The sequence below is a fragment of the Apiospora marii genome (genome assembly GCF_038362585.1).
Source record: "Apiospora marii strain CBS 49790 chromosome Unknown utg000012l_segment0_segment0, whole genome shotgun sequence".
NCBI classification, from domain to species: domain Eukaryota; kingdom Fungi; phylum Ascomycota; class Sordariomycetes; order Amphisphaeriales; family Apiosporaceae; genus Apiospora; species Apiospora marii.
In genome coordinates this window covers 488,211-506,797 of record NW_027117383.1, presented here as the reverse complement: position 1 = coordinate 506,797, position 18,587 = coordinate 488,211, and the positions used below count along the sequence as shown (strand labels likewise).

The 18,587-nt window shown below is 57.0% G+C and overlaps 7 protein-coding genes across 7 annotated transcripts; 4 read left to right on the top strand and 3 right to left on the bottom strand.

Annotated features, from left to right (window-relative positions):
* Positions 1-1,867: 1,867 nt before the first annotated feature.
* Positions 1,868-3,274, top strand: PG985_014951 (uncharacterized protein; the record flags this gene model as incomplete). Its single annotated transcript, XM_066834717.1, has 4 exons — positions 1,868-2,079; positions 2,166-2,351; positions 2,419-2,809; positions 2,882-3,274. The coding sequence occupies 4 exons, from the start codon at positions 1,868-1,870 to the stop codon at positions 3,272-3,274; spliced, it is 1,182 nt and encodes a 393-aa protein (XP_066677327.1).
* Positions 3,275-4,846: 1,572 nt separating this feature from the next.
* PG985_014950 (endo-1- 4-beta-xylanase) lies at positions 4,847-6,066 on the top strand (the record flags this gene model as incomplete). Its single annotated transcript, XM_066834716.1, has 4 exons — positions 4,847-5,066; positions 5,137-5,373; positions 5,435-5,853; positions 5,974-6,066. The coding sequence occupies 4 exons, from the start codon at positions 4,847-4,849 to the stop codon at positions 6,064-6,066; spliced, it is 969 nt and encodes a 322-aa protein (XP_066677326.1).
* A 605-nt stretch (positions 6,067-6,671) lies between these two features.
* PG985_014949 (uncharacterized protein) lies at positions 6,672-7,349 on the top strand (the record flags this gene model as incomplete). The annotated part of the gene is made up of 1 exon (XM_066834715.1): positions 6,672-7,349. One exon carries the CDS (start codon positions 6,672-6,674, stop codon positions 7,347-7,349), a length of 678 nt encoding a protein of 225 aa, XP_066677325.1.
* A 324-nt stretch (positions 7,350-7,673) lies between these two features.
* Positions 7,674-8,798, bottom strand: PG985_014948 (Isochorismatase hydrolase; the record flags this gene model as incomplete). The annotated part of the gene is made up of 3 exons (XM_066834714.1): positions 7,674-7,717; positions 7,777-7,866; positions 7,943-8,798. 3 exons carry the CDS (start codon positions 8,796-8,798, stop codon positions 7,674-7,676), a joined length of 990 nt encoding a protein of 329 aa, XP_066677324.1.
* A 2,143-nt stretch (positions 8,799-10,941) lies between these two features.
* Positions 10,942-13,799, bottom strand: PG985_014947 (uncharacterized protein; the record flags this gene model as incomplete). The annotated part of the gene is made up of 2 exons (XM_066834713.1): positions 10,942-11,306; positions 11,363-13,799. The coding sequence occupies 2 exons, from the start codon at positions 13,797-13,799 to the stop codon at positions 10,942-10,944; spliced, it is 2,802 nt and encodes a 933-aa protein (XP_066677323.1).
* A 1,072-nt stretch (positions 13,800-14,871) lies between these two features.
* Positions 14,872-15,762, top strand: PG985_014946 (uncharacterized protein; the record flags this gene model as incomplete). The annotated part of the gene is made up of 4 exons (XM_066834712.1): positions 14,872-14,877; positions 14,970-15,184; positions 15,250-15,568; positions 15,628-15,762. 4 exons carry the CDS (start codon positions 14,872-14,874, stop codon positions 15,760-15,762), a joined length of 675 nt encoding a protein of 224 aa, XP_066677322.1.
* A 202-nt stretch (positions 15,763-15,964) lies between these two features.
* On the bottom strand, positions 15,965-17,220 carry PG985_014945 (uncharacterized protein; the record flags this gene model as incomplete). The annotated part of the gene is made up of 2 exons (XM_066834711.1): positions 15,965-16,301; positions 16,322-17,220. The coding sequence occupies 2 exons, from the start codon at positions 17,218-17,220 to the stop codon at positions 15,965-15,967; spliced, it is 1,236 nt and encodes a 411-aa protein (XP_066677321.1).
* Positions 17,221-18,587: the final 1,367 nt, after the last annotated feature.

Sequence of the window (18,587 nt, the reverse complement as noted above, 5' to 3'; positions counted from 1 at the left end):
TCTGCATTGCGTCGGGGACACGCTGCTGGTTGACCTCGCTGCTGGTGGACTAGTTATGGCAGTTGGGCTCCATGCTCTCACATGCCTATCTACCTACTGATAGTAGTTTGATACGCCATCTCCTACCAACACCCTACCGAAGGATGGACCGGGCACACCCTGATTGCCTCCTCAAGTACGTCCCCAGCGTCGAAGCGATAGAGGCCGTCACAGCAAACCCAGGTTGGCCGGTGACACTCAAAGACGGGGACAAGTGATTTGATACGTCGAGAGCGTTGGCGTCCGTTGTTGGGATCACGTCGTACCTGCTCAGGACGGGCGAAGTTGCAAACATGGCGAAAAACGGCCACCACTTTATAGCCGCTGGCCAAAGCACGAAACAGATTCCGTTCATGCTTGTAATGGCTTGTAAGAACGATGCATCGGACTTTTCTGTGATTGATGGACTTTGAGTAGCTCCGATATCATAGGCCTGTACGTGCAAAACTTATCAGGTTTACTGAATGCGGAGCTCGGTGAGCATTGATGGACGCATAAATCCCTTCATTTTCCACGCCAACCCAATCTATGGTCGAAAAGCATCGGCAATCAGATGTAACGTCGCTAAAGCCCGTCCTTGATGCCAAGTCGAAGCATCGTGAAACCGATCTTTGGAGATGCTGCAGTCCCTTTGAAATTCTGGGGGCCTTGAGCACGTACTGCTAGGCGACCTTTCCCCTGAACCAGATGATGGGATAGGGGAAACGGTGCTTTGCAAGAACCACTGCTACACCGCAACAAGTATCAACGAAAAAGTCGGGGGAAATCAATGCTGTGGTGGGCATCTCGCCAGACCCGAACGATAGCGCCATGGAAATTGATTTTGCCATATCAATACTACCTAGGTAAACTTTGATATCGAATTCTTCTTCTCCTGGACACTAGTAGTTATGGGGTATGGCCAGGCTGCATCGTCTGTGTGTTGCCATGCCATGCACGTGTATTGCAGGGGGCACGGACCTGACTCGTGCTTCCGGGCTTTAAGGTTGCATCAGGAACAGAAACACATGGTGCATTGCATAGCCAATTGACTTTATCTTCTTTTGATAGATAAATAGATAACGCAGTGTCCATTTTCATCTCTCTCTCTCTTCTCTCGCTTTCATTTTCGCAGGATATCTACTTGCTCTTGTCAATACCAAAATGCTCCTTTATCGGCCGCTCCTAGTCCCCTGTTGATCATTATCGACGGGCAATCCCGAATATGGTTCGCTGGCCCGTGCCGTTTCTTCCACTATAATATGTCACTCGGACCGAGCTTCCTGATTGGCTACCAGGGCAGAGGCCGAGCCGTCCAATCTGCAAGATAATGTCGCACTCCACGCAAACGATCCCACAAGGTACCCCGTCATTGGCCGCTTTGAGCTAGCATACCACCGCCAAGGAGGTGGTAACTTCCTGATTATCGTGGTTCTGGCGGGGCGCGCCGTCTGTCGGCCGGCGGCCGCACTCAAAGTTCCGGCGATCTTGCCCATCCTCAGCTCCGCGCGTCGGGCAAATTGATAGCATCGTCAATCGCCCCTCGGCGTTGGCCCTGTTCTGTCTACTATTATCTATCTGCCAGCGGGGTCCAGGCCTGCTCAGGGCCCAGTATGCCCAGCTCTTTTCAGGTTTGTCCCGTCTTTGCAGCGAGCAAGGTGTGTGCGCTTCCTGTTGTCTGCAGAGAATTTGTCGGCTATCGGGGGTCTTGGCTCGTTGTATTTAAGGCCCAGTGATGTATGTTGCTGATCTGCTACTCGAGGGGTTTGGCTCGGTAGACCATCTTTCCTTGGTCCCCTCAAAGCTTGTGCCGGCTCACTCTGAGCCCCCCCTGGATCGTCCACCCACCATGCGTTTCTCTCTTGGCTCCGGCCTCCTGCTGCTCTCGTCGTCGGCCGCGGCCTACACGCCCGAATCGACGGCCCAGACGGACGCCGTCGCGGCAAAGAGCTTTGACGCCCTCAGCCGGGCCGTGGCCGACGGGAGCCTGAAGAGGGAGCTCGCCACCCGGGGCGTCTCGCAGGAGTGCACCCTCGAGAATGCGGCCGTGCGGAAGGAATAGTACGTGGCTATTATTTTATAATGTCAAAACTCACTTCGGGGATCTACGTGTATTGGTCCATGCTGACTAGCGAATTCCCATATAGCGCCGACCTCTCCGATGCGGAAAAGACGGACTACATCGACGCCGTCCGTTGTCTGATGACCAAGCCCTCCATCACGCCGCCCGAAGTGGTCCCCGGTGCCCGGACACGCTACGACGACTTTGTGGCCACCCATATGAACCTGACCCGGTCCATCCACATGACAGGCAACTTCTTGACGTGGCACAGGTACTAAAGCCCCGCCTCCTTTGTTGTTCGTGTGTAGCCCCCTTTCTGACCAACGACACCTCTCCAGGTACTTCCTCCACACCTTCGAGACGGCCCTGCGCGACGAGTGCGGCTACAGCGGCTACCAGCCGTACTGGAACTGGGTCAAGTCGTCGGCCGACCCGATCAACTCGCCCTACATGGACGGCAGCCCGACGTCGCAGGGCGGCAACGGCGTCTACGCCAACCACACCTGCACGCCCTTTGTCGGCAATTCGACCTTCTGCATCCCGCCGGGCGAGGGCGGCGGCTGCGTCGAGTCGGGCCCCTACGGCGTCATCACCGCCAACATCTCGGCCACGGCGCCCACCTTCCTGCCCGAGGGCGGGGTCCCGGTGGGGCCTATGTTTAGCTATAGCCCGCGCTGCCTCAAGCGGGATATCTCGCCTTGGATGACGTCGCAGTGGCTGACGGACAACGTAAGTGTATCTTACACATCCGAAGCCGGTAGTGGTGGACAAAAAACTAGATCGCTGACTGAGCAACTACAGCACACCATGGAGCTCTTCGCCAGCCCCACCCACGACATCGCCCTCTTCCAAGATATCCTGCAGGTGGACCAGAAGCAGGGCCCCATCTGCGTGCACTCGGCGGGCCACTTCACCTGGAACGGCGACCCGGGCGGCGACGTCTACAACAGCCCCAACGACCCGCTCTTCTGGCTGCTGCACGGCGGCGTCGACCGCGTCTGGTGGCTGTGGCAGAACCTCGCGCCCGTCGAGCGCGCGTTCCGCATCGCGGGCACGCGCACCATGGCCGACGACCCGCCGAGCGGGAACGCCACGCTCGAGGATTGGCTGGATATGGGGTTCAATGGGGAGAAGTCGCCGCTCCGGGAGCATGTGAGTACGGTCGGGGGGCCTTATTGTTATGTTTATGCTTGAGATGGTGTCGTTGCTTGGCCTGCGGTGCTGCGGGTAGGGGTGATGATTGAGGTTCCTCGATATGATAAAATAGAGGGTGTGGAATAGGGGTAATGATATAGAGCTATAGATGAGAAACGTTAATGTAATGTACGTCACCAAGAAACATAATTTCCCCAGATACACTGCATCGTGAGGTTGGTACCTCAGCAATAGCCACTTACGACAAGTTGCCTACATTGGATATGATATACTGCGTTATTCTTCGATCGCGATTTCTTGCCTCTTTTCTTCTCCTTCCTCTTTCTTTTTCTTCTTTTCTGTTTTGTTTCTTTTGAGATCCTCCGGGCAACATTAAGCTGCCCCCTTCGGCCCTACTATCAAAGCGCGCTCTGGCCAGGCACGAGTCTTTCGTCTTTTACATAGTTCCATCTCGATGGAAACCGATGCTAAGAATCTCCTGGGTGGGTATCGTGAGAATCGGCTTGCAGAGCCGTCTGTGGTGGTGCACATTCGCAGATCAATTCAGTTCATAGAACCTTGGCAAGCAGAACCTCAAGCTCGCGCGGGCCGGTGTTCCTTCACGCATTGCGTCCAGGGTAAAAGGCAGCAAGCATGTTGTTTGCTATTGATATTTCTTCCGGCGGTACCGGGGCAAGGGATGTTGACTTTTCGCCTTGCTGCCCGGCCGATTTTTAGATGAATTCGGAGACGGAGGGGGGTCCGAACCCTGCCCGCGCTCGACTCCGGCAATTGATCAGCCACTTTGGTATATCATTACTCTAATCGGTACACTTGGCAGGACCAAAGACGCTGGTCCCCGACCAGGTTCAGAGATCCGATCACCCGATTTGGCGCGTTCTTACTGGCGCGAAAACTGCTGCGGGCGGCCGTGGGGTTTCAGACAAGCAAAATGATCGGCGCCGAGACCGACCGAACGGGAAGCGTCCGCACGGTTTCTCATGCCGACTGCTACCCTGCGTCATCAGTCCCAGTCCCGCCTTGCTTCGTTGGCGCGCAAACAACGACCATATTGCTTTTTCTTTGGTTCCCCCCAAGAACAAGTGGTTTCGTAATCGGTGATGTGTAGATTGGAACCATGCGCGACCTCGACCAGGTCGAGCAAACTTGGGGAAGGCAGGAGGGGATTCGTGCGAAAAGCATGCCGAATGGGACGTGGGTAGCGCGCATAACAGCTGATCCCTGCTTCCAACCTTGCCGCTCCCGTTATGTAAGGCTTTGACGGCAAGGACTAGTCAGGCACCGACAGCACCTGATTCGCGGAAGAAGCATGGCACACCACAGGAGCCTCTTCCGGGCGAACGGTTGGAGTCAATGTCGTAACCGCTCGTGTCTATATGTAAGTCCAGGCGTGCATAAGGGGGAACCATGGGAAATGACTCGCACCCGTATAAAGACCAGCACTGCTTCCCCGTTTCAGCGGACTGAGATTCATCACCACACCCGTGTTCAAACAAACAACGTTCCCGTGCCTAGCTCTGTATCCTTCTGGAAGATTTTAGAGTTCGTCTCATAATATTCCGAAAATAGCAACCCCCCAATCAACCACGGACCCCTCTCACCTCTCCCACAATGAAGGCCGCCACCATTGCCTGCCTCCTCGGCCCCGCGGGGATCCTCGCCGCCCCCGCCGTCGTGGGCCGCGCGGCGCCCTCGCAGAGCATCCACGACCTGTTCAAGGCCAAGGGCAAGCTGTACTACGGCAATATCGCCGACCCCCAGACCCTGGGCAACTCGCAGACGACCGACATCCTCAAGGCCGGCTTCGGCCAGCTGACGGCCGAGAACTCCAGTAAGCATTTGCCCAGTTACCACTTGCAAGAGTATGCAGGAAAAGAAGGACACCACTGACGAAATGCCAGTGAAATGGGACGCCACGGAGCCCACGCGCGGCGGCTTCAGCTTCTCGGGCTCGGACCAGGTCGCCAACTTCGCCACGTCCAACGGCATGCTGATCCGCGGCCACACCCTGCTCTGGCACTCGCAGATCCCGCAATGGGTGCAGCAGATCAGCGACCCGGCGGAGCTGACGCAGGTCCTGCAGGACCACATCAACGGCGTCGTCGGGCAGTACAAGGGCAAGGTCTACGCCTGGGTGAGTCCCTCTACCCTCTTCTACCTGAGCCACGTGTAATGTTATTCTAACACTAACTACCGCAGGACGTCGTCAACGAAATCTTCAACGAGGACGGCTCCCTCCGCCCTCGGTCTGGTCCAACGTGCTGGGCGAGGACTTTGTCCGCATCGCCTTCGAGGCCGCGCGGGCCGCCGACCCGGCCGCCAAGCTGTACATCAACGACTACAACCTCGACAGCGCGACCTACGCGAAAGTCACGACGGGCATGCGCGACCACGTCAAGAAGTGGCTGGCGGCCGGCGTGCCCATCGACGGCATCGGCACGCAGTCCCACCTGGGCGCGGGGGCGTCGTCGGGCACCCAGGCCGCGCTCGAGGCCTTGGCGTCGTCCGGGGTCTCGGAGGTGGCTATTACGGAGCTGGATATCGCGGGGGCGGCGGCGAATGATTATGTGGCGGTTACCAATGCTTGTTTGGCGGTGGAGCAGTGTGTGGGGATTACGGTTTGGGGGGGTTACGGACTCGGTAAGTCTTTTTCTTTCTGCTTTTTCTCGCTTCGAATTGTCGACATGATGTGTGGGCGTTTCTCGTGAGTTCACTTGCTAACCTGGTGCGAAATCTAGCAATCGTGGCGCAACGGGGAGAACCCGACTCTGTTCGATGGCAGCTTCAACGAGAAGGCGGCTTACGGCGCCATTGTCCAGGCTCTTTCGTAGAGCGCTCCCGGAAAGGAGGTTTCCAATGGCGGGGGAAGATATTCTGCATGGTTGGATTCTTGTACATACTTTGCTGACCACGAAAAATTGGGTTCAAATTGATCTCTATATAGCTTACGTATGAAATGATGGCCTTGGTACACAATTTGAACCAATCAAATGCCTTTTTGTAGTCGCACCCAGCTTCTTGGACCGTAACAGGGCATGATCGCCCGTGGCAATTGCCGTTTTTGGCCCATTTCAGATGTCGATGGCAACATCCCAACCACCGGAGCAACCACAATCCAACATAGGATGCTCCGAACAGGACGCGGAGGGGTAAGATGAACCAAGCCGGGAGGATCGTCCACAAGGGTGCCTCGGTTAGTTCGGGTTATTGACCAATTGCGGGGAAGGATATGCCACCTCCATTCATTCAGGGTCATCAGCATTTGTAATCCAGCACATACAAAACCACGCAAATCTCATTGACAGCAGCCCAGTCTCTTTCTCTACTTCATCCCATTCAAGGCCTTAGAAAGTAACAAAACTCAACATGGCCGAGAAAAAGACAACCAAAAGCCAAGATCCATCCGGAGCAACCTCCGGAGGGACAGCGACCAGCGATGACAACACCATGTTCGTTCCTCCTATGCCCCGCCTCACTCCTCACCGATCGCGAGACAGCTAACCCCGAAGCCAGCCCCAACCCCAAGGGCATCTACTCCGGCCTCATGTTCCTGTCCTACTTGGGCCTGATCCCCCTGACCGACTACGTCGCCCGCACCGGCGCCCTACAGTACCTAGTCCGCACCACCGTCTCCCTGCTCCCCGGCTGCGCCCCCATCGCGGCCGACGCCAACAACACCATTGCCGCTCAGGGCATGATCCCCGCCCTCGCCGCCCTGTACCTCTTCGTCAGCCACGGCGTGACGGGCGCGCTCTCGGGCGCGGGCCAGACCATGGCGCGGCCCGAGGGGCTGGACCTGTCGCACTCGCGGCGGCACCTGGGCCATCTCGCCGGCTTCCCGCTGCGGCTCTACAGCGCGCACCAGAACCTCATGGAGAACTTCCCGGCGTGGGCGCTGGGGGCCGCCCTGACGCAGGCGCTGCGGCCGGACGATGCGCATCTTGTTAGTCTGTTGGGGCTGCATGTGCTGGCGAAGGTGTTTGTGTACTACCCGGCGTACCTCGCCAATGTGCCGTCGGTGCGGGGGCCGACGCACCTCTTTGCCAATGCGGCGGCGATTAATGTTTGTTGGAAGCTGGCTACCGCTGCGGGGGCGGCGGCGGCGGCTGTCTAGGACAGTGGTTGGGAAGGGGGGTTGCTTCCAACGATAGGGAAAGAGTTTGGCTGGAAGGGGCTGGAAGGGGCTGGTTGATATCAGAAACTGAAGACGATCAGCGTGTGGACTATAATAGGCCATGGGGAGATCAGGGGTTCCGCTTCATGTTGGGAGGTTTTCGTTGTTCAAACTTGAAATTATATTGAAAAGGGATATATAGAAGTGAATAAATACTGTCATGTATGAATCATGGCGCTGATTATGCACATGTATACCGACACAACATTCCGCTGTATGCTGGCTTTACGCTCGGGGTCTTACTGCCCCTGACCGTGGCGAAGTTCAGGTCAGAGCTGCGATAATTTCCGTACTGTTTCCTAGGAAGCCTACGAAGCCATTATTTGTTAGAAGACAACATCACAATAAAATGGGAAGATCCTCTTACCGTAACCGTCCGCGTTGTACCGCGTCATCTGCGTCGCATAGTCAGGGCTGATAGTGGCGCATAAGTCATCCACATACACCGTGTCGTATCCTAACCACATTATCGGTCAGTAACATTCAGGAATTCAGTCTACTCCCCAAGAAAAAAGTATCCGCTACCCTCGTACCTTTGAAGTAAGCATCCACCAACGTGCTCCAGACGCACTGATCCGCATTCACCCCGCCGAAGAAAATAGTCGTGATCTGGTTCTCCTGCAGCCAGAGCCCAAAGGGCGTCTGCGCGCCCCACAGCCCGCTAAGCCGGTTCTTGTGGAACAGGACGTCGGTGCCGGCCGCGAGGCCCTCGTCCATCAGGGGACTCAGCACGCCCCACGGCCGGGCGTTCCACGTGTCGCGCATGAGCATCGGGCCCGCGTCGACCATGTTCTTCGTTGAGTTGCTCTTCTCCGTCGTGCCGTTGGAAGGTGAGGAAGGGGAGTCCTCGACCATGCCCATCTCGCTCCCGAAGCTCTTGTCCGGCCGCATCGTGCCGCCCGAGAAGCCGGCCATGAAGGCGGGGGGCATCATCGACAGGTCGTACGGGGTCAGCCCCCAGTTGACCCACGCCACCTTCATGCCACTGTTCCTGAAAGACTTGATCATATCGACGGCGGGCCCGCTCGCGGCGGCGCGGCCGGCCTCGGCCTGGGGGACGAGAGATGGGTGCAGGAACAGGTTCTGGTAGTCGACGAGGCACAGCACGGTGCGGCGGGGCTCGACGACGATGGCCGGGTTCGACGCGCCCGGGGCCATGGGGATCACTTTCGGCGCCGACAGGCGCATCGTCTCGCCCCGCGTCAGGTCCACGGTGCCGTTGGGCAGGACGGTCCAGTAGTTGTACTGGTTCCCCAGCTTCTTCTCGGGGCCGGCGAAGCCGTTGCCCACGAGGCCGTAGGTTTGGCGGCGGTCCAGGGGCGGCGAGGGGGCGATGGAGAGCGAGGCGACGGCTGCGGCCGAGAAGAGGAGGGTGGTGAGAATGTGCATGGTAGATGAAAGAAGGGGGGTATGCTACGGAGTAAGTATTAGAGGCCGTAAAAGGATGAAGGTATCCTCACTAGAGTCGCGCTTGCGCCAGTAGGAAGGATCACGGCGGATTTTACGATTAACGTTTACCGGCCTGGGAAGTCTGAGATAAACTTAGAGTCTGGAGACAACATAGATCCGCCATCCACCCAGTCTTTCTACTTATAATACACGATGTCCGATGATCGCACTGGGCTATGCAGCCCCTCCGCAACAAACATACGAGATTCAGAAAGTCGAATGTTGTCTGGGCCTTTTAAGTTTCGCCTAGGGAGCCGTTGCGACTAGAGGACACGACCCTATCGCACTCACTTACCCCACGATGAACAGGGGCTAACAACCCGAAGCCGGTTTTCCAGTAGCGGCCTGCTCGGCGATCCCACGCGATGATCTACCCGCCATGCGCTTTCCAGGATCAGTTCCGGTTCTGGTGGCGTCGGGACTATACGGCAAAGGGTCCTAGCGCAACCCCTTGTCCGATGGCCAGAGTTGCTGAGACGAGACGGTGGGGCTGCCCTTTTCCAGAAGCAGTCACCCATCACCCAACCGGCGTCGGAGTTTGACAGCCATCTGACAGGCAGGCACCCAAACACTGCAGTTCCTTGAAGATTGACGTCATAAACACAGCTGAGGTCCTACGAGTCTCCCCGTCTGCAACACAGAATCCCGCCTATTTACGAGTCGCGGGTGAGGAGGTCTGGACTCCCATTTCCCCCAGGGCGGGGGCGGGGAAGGCTGGGGTGGTAGGAGAATATACTGGGTTACCCCCCGATTGAGTTTCAGTAGTCTCTCATGCCATTGGCCGGCGTCTCCTACAATACTCATGTCCGTGCAGGAAGTTTGCGTTGCTAATGCATTGTGATATCCCACACCGACGGCCGTCCCAGTTGAGGTTGCCAATGCCTAATCGGCACGACGCTCAAATCAGTATAGTGACTTCTGCTTTAGTTGCAGTGGTATAGGTCCAATACAACTTGGTCACTACCTGCATAGCGCCACGTTGAAACCTACCCGTAGCGTCGGATGCAAAGCCCCAACTATTCTCAACACGGCTGCTCAAATGCACGGCTGCATAACACTCACCAGCCTCGGTCCTATTGGTGGTGCGAGATCTTGACTCGCAGTCGGGTGACGGGCACCAATCCCCCGCGATATCACTTCTCTTCACCGCCCCTTTCTAGTAGCAAGTGCCTTGATTCCTCTGTACCTCGAGCCATTGTCGTCATGTCACGCTGCGTCGCCATAGCCGATTGTAAACTTGCCTTCTTCAATCCCTTCGGCCCCCTTTCCGGGATTTCAACATCTTAACCTCATTTGATTAGACTATGAAGCCGCATTTCGTCAATGCAATGTCGGTCTCATTATCATGCTCTACTTTGATGCCGGGTAGGCGAAGATGTACTCGTGATCAAGGCACCAAGCGACGTTCATGTCCAATCGTCGGGGTCAAAGTTTTGACCGAAGACCGACGAAGACGAAATGAGCATATCAAAAGTCAAGGACTTGAGCAGAAACCGGGTACTGAGGTATGGCAAGTAAGTATATCATCCCTGAAACAGGCGACACGTCTCTAAACAACCTGGATGCAGTAGGAAAGTGAGCGTATACCAACGCCAAGACACAGACATGGCGACCCGACAACACTGAGCAATGGCTTCGATTGTTATCTGATTTATTCATTTTGTGAACTAGCTACGTGAAGACAGAGTAGGGAGGTAAGCCTATCTGATGTGAGTCGGATCGGGCCAAGAGGCTATGCCGACATGCCAGCCCCAGTCCCAGACTAAGGAGGCCACAAGACGAACACACTTCCCTTGCCTTGGTGTGCCCGTCCGATCCGACGCCATTTCGATGAGAAATGAGGTTGTTGAGGATTTTTTTTTTGCTTTCCGTGGTGTCTCGTATGCTTCTTGCCAGCGTCATGCCCAAATTGACCAAACATAGAGGGGAAGGGGGGTGGGTGGTGGTGCTTTGCCAGCTCCGGCTAAGAGCGGCGGGGGTATGTGTATCTCAAGCAGAAGTAATTTTTGTGGGTGCGGATCCGTCCAAACGCCTGAACAATGCGTAAATGAAAACAAGGTGGTAGAGAGAATTCGAACTACGCCTAGGCAATGGTCATCTCCGAGGCCGGGTCGTGCGGGTGCGCGTCCAGGTTGACGGCCTCGACGATATCGCGCTGCCGGGCACTGTTGCGGACCAGGTTGCCAAAGTACTTCAGGGCGACCTCGCTCTCGCCGCGGAGCTTCACGGTCTCGTCGCGTCGGGTGCCGAGTTGTTCCACGGTGCGGGTGAGTTCCACCCGGAGGTTGTCGGCCGGGAAACGCAGGACCTTGCGCACTTCGCTGGAGATGCGTGTGCTGTTGAGGTGGACGTAGTCGATGGCGGCCAGCTGTGAGGAGATCTTGCTGGAGATCCGGTGCGGCAGCGACTGCGGGATCTGCTGGAGGACGTAGGCAGCAGCGCCGATGACTGTGAAGATTGTTAGCATTGACTGGTGTTAAAACAGAGTCCATTTCAAAACTTACCGGCCACTACAATACCTGGGATAATCAAGCGCCGCAGGTTGTCGTTGCCCAGCACCTTGGCGACGCTGAGGGCATGATCCATGTAGCCGTAGCCACCAATAAGTCTGCCACCAAGTGCGGTGGCGGCCGTTAGTGCCATGCCAGTACCGGCGAACTTCTCTTGCCGTTGGAGGAGAGTCGACCAGTCCACAAAGTCCAGGAATTCGGTAGGGATGTCGATCTGCTTGGCAAGCATGTGGCGCTTCCTCGTGAACATGACATCAGATCGGAAGTTGAGTCCGTGGTAGTCGTCGCCCAGGTGCATGATACCGAGTTGCTTGATGACGTTGACACCGCCGACGGTCTTTGTCCGGGCATAGCCCTCACACTCGGCGACAGAGGCGGAGATTTCGGAGAGCATGGCCTCCTTGAGATCCTCGGCAAAGTCGAAAGCGTTGAAGATGCCGCGGTAAGGGACGCTGAGGGCATTGGCTCCCGCGTCGGAGATGGTCTGGTTCAGGGCAGACCGAGTGTGGTCGTAGACGTCCTTGCAGGTTTCCTCAATCGCTCCGTCGATTTGGTCGCCAACCACCGACTTGGCCTTGCGCGATGACTCCAGCGCGGGCTCGAGCTCCTGGAGTTCCTCGGTGACGCGGCGGAGTTCCGTTTCCGCGACTTCCGAGTTGACAGTCGCCAACTGGTTGACATCGTTCAGGATGTTCATCAGGTAGGTCCTGGCAGGTGCAAGCTTGGACTTCGCTCGCTTCTCCAGCACGAACCTGCGCAGCGACTGCTCGAGCTTCTCAAAGTCTTGAATCTTCTCCTTCTCCTTGCCCTTGCCCTTGGGGTCGTTGCTGGGATCGTCGCCACCGCCGCCGCTCCCGCTTCCACTGCCGCCACCGTCAGGGCCACCGGGCGGTGGCGCCGTAGGCACAGCATTGCTGGATACAAAGTGCACCAGCTCCGAAGATTCCTTGAACGTGTGGGGGCTCAAACCTTGGACTTGATCCAAAATCATCTTCTGGCATCGCTCCTTGGCTCGGATTCCATCGTAACCGTTGACCACAATAAAGAGATAGGCCTTCTCGGCAGCGGCAGCCCAGATGAACTCCTTGGCGGTCATGGTAAAGTGGTTCGCAGCCGAAACCACGAATACAACCACGTCGATCTCTTCCTGGCGCGCAAACACGGCCGTGGTCTTGGTGGTGTCCGAGTTCAGACCCGGGGCATCGATCAGGGCGATGTCGACGACTCCGTTGTTGAGCAGGGACTCATCAATGGTTCGGGCGTCCTTAACGTAGACCTTGCATTGCATGTAGTTCGTGTTGTCCGCCACAATTTCCTCGAGATCGGAGAGCTTGAATACATCGTAGGTCGACTCGTCTTGGCGGTTATAGGTGGCATCCTTATGGACAGCATGGACCTCCTCGATGCCGCTGTTCTCTCGCGCATCCAGGACCTCGCAGAAGATGCTGGTGCAGGGCTGTTGGTCCTCGGGCAGGACTTTCCGGCGCAGCAACGCATTGCAGAATGTGGACTTTCCTGCGTTCAAATCACCCGTGATGAGCACCTTGCTGGATGTATCCTCTATACGCTCGCGCAGCGACAACAGATGTTTAATGCTGGAACTGATCTTCCCATCCAGCAGCGCTGCAATCGAACCCTTCTCGAGCGAGTGCACCAACTCGGCCTGGTGCAGTGCGCCAAGCTTGAGATCCAATTTCAGGACGGAGAACTCCTGCGCAATCTGAGGAGTGACCAGTCTGGGCTCCGAGGCCGCCTTGTTCTCGGCTTCTTTGCTCGACTCGGCACCGTAGTCGTCGAAGGAAGTCAGCGCTCGTCGTAGTTGTTTCGGATGCTGAGACGAGCCAGCCTCGCCTGCCATGGAGTGGGTGGATTGGAAGCCGGGCCTCGAGGAGGGTCGCGAGGAAGAGCGCTCGCGTTCGGACCTGGTGACGGACGGGTAATGCGCCGGCCATGTTACGTTGGTCTCCTGCAGTCCCTTCAAAAGGTCGACGACGCCGTTGATGGCCCGACCGAGCGCCAGTCGCTGCTTGTTGTACCACAGCTGATGCACGGCGGCGGCCTGGTTCCGGCGGTCGAGATCGCCATTGCCGGTGGGAATCGTGACGGAGGAGTCGCCCAAGCTCGGGTCGATGCGTGGGGACCCCATGGGCAGCTTTCCGGAGGCACCGCCAAAGTCGCTTCCTCCTGCAATGCTTCCGCCGTACCCGGAATCGTTTTCGAGCAATTGTTGTAGTCGGGCAGCGTGCTGCGAAGTCGAGCCGTTTCCTACTTGGGCGTATGCGGGCGTGCTGGCCGAGCCACTGCCGTTGGCGGTTGGGTCGGTGGCGTCGCGATTGTTGCTCTCGCCGCCATCTGATCCGGCGCGGCCCTTGCCCTTTGAGGGCCTGCCCTTGGCGGACTTGCCCTTCTTCGAAGAATATTCCTGACTCATTTCGCGGTGTGTGCATCCATTCAAGGCGGGTTGGTGGATGGAGTTGTAGGAGGGGGGGCGAAATGGAAAAAAAGAATGGGCTTCACAAATTTCCGGCAGGAGGAAGCTTTGTAATAATGATGGTCCGAACAGTAAATTCAGCTCTTTGCTATTCCTTCTCAACTGGCCGTCACATCCCGACACCCCGACTTGCATAAACTGGAAATTTGCCCCGTCATGTAGTCCAATGCGCGTGATTGGCTGGGGTTCGGAGGTCGGAAAAACACGTCATGCAAAGTTGAAGAGCTCTTTCTAGCGATTTGATGCATCTGGCTGGCATCTGTCTGGGCTAGCTGGTGGCCACTGGCTGCAGAAGTGACACCAAATAGACACCGGAATAACCAGGCTAATCGCCTATACTTAGATCACTCGAATGGAATAATTAATAGCAATAAATAACCGTGGTATATAGTATTCAGTTACGCGAGTGAAATAATTACCCCATTGCTCGTATACCATTATTGTATCAATTGCCAGCTGTCGGGGGAAGCCTGGCTGTCTTGTTGATGTGCTTACTGGTACTGGCTGGCGGGCAATCGAAATCGTCCCTGCACTTTCCTTGAATGTTCCAATGCAGCCCCACCTGCCGCCCTCTTTCCCTCGGACCCTCCGCTTTTTTCCCTGAGGGTTGTCGCGGCAAGGCCAGTAGCGTTCAAGTGTGACGGTCACCCAGCGGGTTCGCATCGGTTACGTTTGCCCATCTTTGTGTAACCTAACCCGACCAGCTAACCTTGGAAATCTGGGGATTGGGAGGAGGTCTGTCTGTTTGCTGGCTTCAGCTTCATCATATCCCAACCTTAATACCTCCACAAACCCCGACTCCAGGCAACCGCTTTACTATCTCCCTCTGCTGACGACGCAGTACGACATCGCGACGACGCCGGCGACACGAAGCCTTACGGTCTACTTTACCTACATACAGGCCCGATCGATTCCTCGAATTGAACATCCATTTCCCAGCTGGCTAGCCTACCAAAGGCATAAACACACGAATCCACTTTCGACAATTGTTGTTGTTGTGACGACAGGCATCATGAATGTACGATCACCACACAGCAACGCCCGTCTCCGAGGCAATAGCGGCCATCGCTGGGCTGCCAAAGATCATCATGCTGACCATGCTGCGACCAGATCCTCGAATGGGCCTTTGGCAAGCGCATGACGCCCGCGGAGCGTCTGCGCAAGAACCAGCGCATGCTCGACAAGGCGATACGAGAGCTGGACCAGATGCGAGTCAAGCTCGAGAAGCAGGAGAAGACGCTGCAGACACAGATCAAACAGAGCGCCCAGAAGGGCCAGATGGGCGCTGCCAAGATCCAAGCCAAAGATCTTGTGCGCACGAGGAGGTAAACATGCACAGCCCTTAATACGATACTTGAGCCTGGAACTAACATGCCGGCCCTCAACGCAGATATGTCGAGAAGTTCTATAGCATGCGCAGCCAACTGCAGAAGATCTCGCTCCGCCTCCAGACGCACCGCACAAACGAACAGATGATGCAGGCCATGAAGGGCGCCACCATGGCTCTGGGCAGCATGAACAAGTCGATGAACCTGCCGGCGCTACAACGCATCGCCATGGAGTTCGAGCGCGAGAACGACATCATGGAACAGCGCCAGGAGATGATGGACGATGCGATCGACGACGCCATGGACACGGGTATTGAGGAGGAAGGTGACGAGATTGTAGAGCAGGTCATGGAAGAGCTCGGAGTGGATCTCAACCAAGCAGTAAGTTATGCCTCGAGCATCTCCGTCTGGCGCACCTCCGGATCTAATGTGTGCTACAGTTTGGCGAGACACCTACGGGATTGCAGTCTGACAAGGTTGCCGAAGGCCGAGTCGCACAAGCTGTCGGGGGAGGTGGTGGTGCAGACCCGGGCGATGATGACCTGCAGGCCCGCCTCGACAGTCTGCGGAAGTGACGAAACATGCTCTTTGGAGAAGGCGTGTTATTCAGGCTTCAGATTGGTCTTTTGGTCCCCTGCGTGCACAGGACCAAACTTGCATTTACAACGAGGCGTACCGTTTGTTAGTCTGCGGAGTTGGGGCTGTTGATTTGGTGTCTGCTTGCTATTATTACTCGCTTGGAATATCTGAATATGAACTGCCATGGCGGCACTCTTTCTATCCGAGCACCATCTTCAGAATCTCCATTACCCCTTGTTCGTCCAACGGCGCCGGGTTTGTCTTCACCCAGCGATCATGGAGACTGTGCTTCGCGATCCCACCCAGCTTGTCCTTGCCGATCCCAAACTCCTTCAACGTACGAGGCATCCCTAGCGCCCTGATGAAGACGTCTAGTAGATCCCCTAGGTCGGCGCTCTCTTGCTTGAGCCCTTTCTGTTCGAATATCGCCCGTGCCTCCTTGTCTTCCCACAAGAGCTTCTGGACGGCGCGTTGCCGGTCCCGGTTTGCGTCTCGTTGGTAGTTGAACTTGCACACCCCCGGAAGCAGGATGCAGCTGGTTTCTCCGTGCGATACCCCCGGGGACCCAGCTGATGCCCGATGCCGTGGCTGGCGCCGAGCGGCACACCCCGCGTGGCGGCCGACATGGCATCGATGGCGCCCAGCTGACACACGAGCCGCGCGTCCTCGTCCTGGCCGTCGTGGTCCTTGGCGCACCGCAGCAGCCCCGGGATCAGCCGGTGCAGCCCATTGCGGGCGTCGGCGTCGGCGGCGTCGTCCGACTTCAGCGAGCACAGCGTCTCGACGCAGTGGTCGACCGCCTTCACGCCCGTGCTGAGCCACACGCGGGCCGGGGTGCTCTGCGCGAGCGCCGGGTCCAGGATGACGAGGGCCGGCGGCGACATGGCCGGGCCCGAGAAGGAGTACTTGCGGCCGTCGGCGTCCTTAGTGGCGCCCGCGAAGGCCGAGTACTCGCCGCCCGAGAGCGAGGTGGGGATGCACACGACGGGGATCCGGGCGGGCTTGACGTTTTTGGAGGCGGTGGGGTCTGGGCGACCATTGTTGGCGGCTGAGGGGTCAGGGAGAAGGGCTTCGAGTTCTTCGGGCGTCGTGGCGTCGTTGGCCAGCGCCAGCGACACGATCTTGGCCGCGTCCGTCAGGGACCCGGCGCCCAGCGTCACGAGCAGGTCGCAGTCGAGCGCGCGCGCCTCGCGCACGACCTCCAGGACCTCGGACCAGCGCGTGTGGGGCTGCAGGCCGACGCGGGTGCCGGCGACCTTGGAGGTGAGCGTGTCCGTCAGGGACGTCAGGTGCGCCGTGTTGCGCGCCAGGGACGCCGAGCACAGGACGTAGAGGCGGGCGGCGCCGAAGGTCGACCCGGCGTGGTGCAGCAGCGTGAGGGGGAAGGGCAGGCCGTAGGAAACCGAGGGCTTGTCCCGGCCCGCGAAGGCTGGGCGATGGGTTTCCTGCGGCATTTCGTTGGGCGTTGGCGTTCTCTTGGCCCGGGGATTTAAACTTGGATCTGGAAGTCTGGTGTTGCTAGTTCGGCGGCCTCGGATGTAGTGATTTTCGGGGATTTATTTTCTTATTAGGAAAAGTCAATGCAATCTTCAATAAGATGATACATTAGGTATTTCTGCTTAGGTAGAATCAATGCCGGCTTGAATGCTTGAGACATCCAACATGACTTCTAGGTAGAGCCCGGGGATTGAGTAGGGGTCCACCGCCCGGATGCGCAGTAGATGGGAATTACGTGATGACTTGATTGAATTGTACCGGCCATGTGGTTAACCCCGCTCTCGGCTCATGGTAGCTCCTTCTCGTTACTGTAGGTTACAGTATTATCCAATACGATACACCTGGCCAGCAAGTGGGATTCTAGGCCTTTTGCTAGGCCTCTTACCAATGGCCCACTGCTTGATCCCGACTCACACCTAGACGCTTCCAGATTGCCTTGCGGGTCGCGGAATACGAATGCTTTGCTGTCAAGTTTACCTACCTACTCAGCGCCATCTCAGCTTCACATCTGTCTATCTGCCTTGACCGATAGTAATACCCTGTAAACCCGGCCAGTCCCGTTCCTGGCAGCCTGCTTGCCTCAGTGAGACTGTATTACCCAAGCAAGTCGAACTCAGCCACGTTCCTTGTGCGCTGCATAGGTGTGCAGGTGCTTGTGGACGTTCTGCCACTGGTCTGTCGTGACCGATAAAATGGGTTTCAGGCAGGACCGCATTCGCACTATATTTGTGCGACTCGGCGAAACAGACTAGATGACGTAACAATGCACCGTACGTGGATGAGACAGCAGCCAAAGTACCTGGCTAGCAGGCCAGGGCAGTACCACGTGTGCCACTGATGCTAATCTGTAAGAAATGAGAGCCTGAACAATGTAAATGCCCATCGGGTTCAGCCCACGGGAAATTATACAAATACTTGCTGTCGGGGAACTGCGGTTCATGTTCGCACGAACATGTTGGTTTGGTCTCGTAACCGGGTTGAACCCTCTTATTGGCGATCATGTCAGTCGGCAGCCCGGGCCAGGGATCAAGATGGACAGCGCTGAAACAAGCCAGCCAACAGCAGCAGCGAGCAGCTACACACACCACCAGACTGATAGTGATAGACACTGCCTGCCCCACGGCCCACGCGCCGCACCGCTACGCACCGCTACGCAAGCATATCCATTGCCCATCTCCCAGACAGCCTGCGAACAATAGCCTGCCTATCGCCTATTGTCGTCATCAAAAGCAGCATAACTCTCCAGTCAGCCTAGTTAGGCCGGGTCGGCTATTCTACTCGTACATACGCGCCTTCCACCAACACTCTCCATCTCGTGACTGCC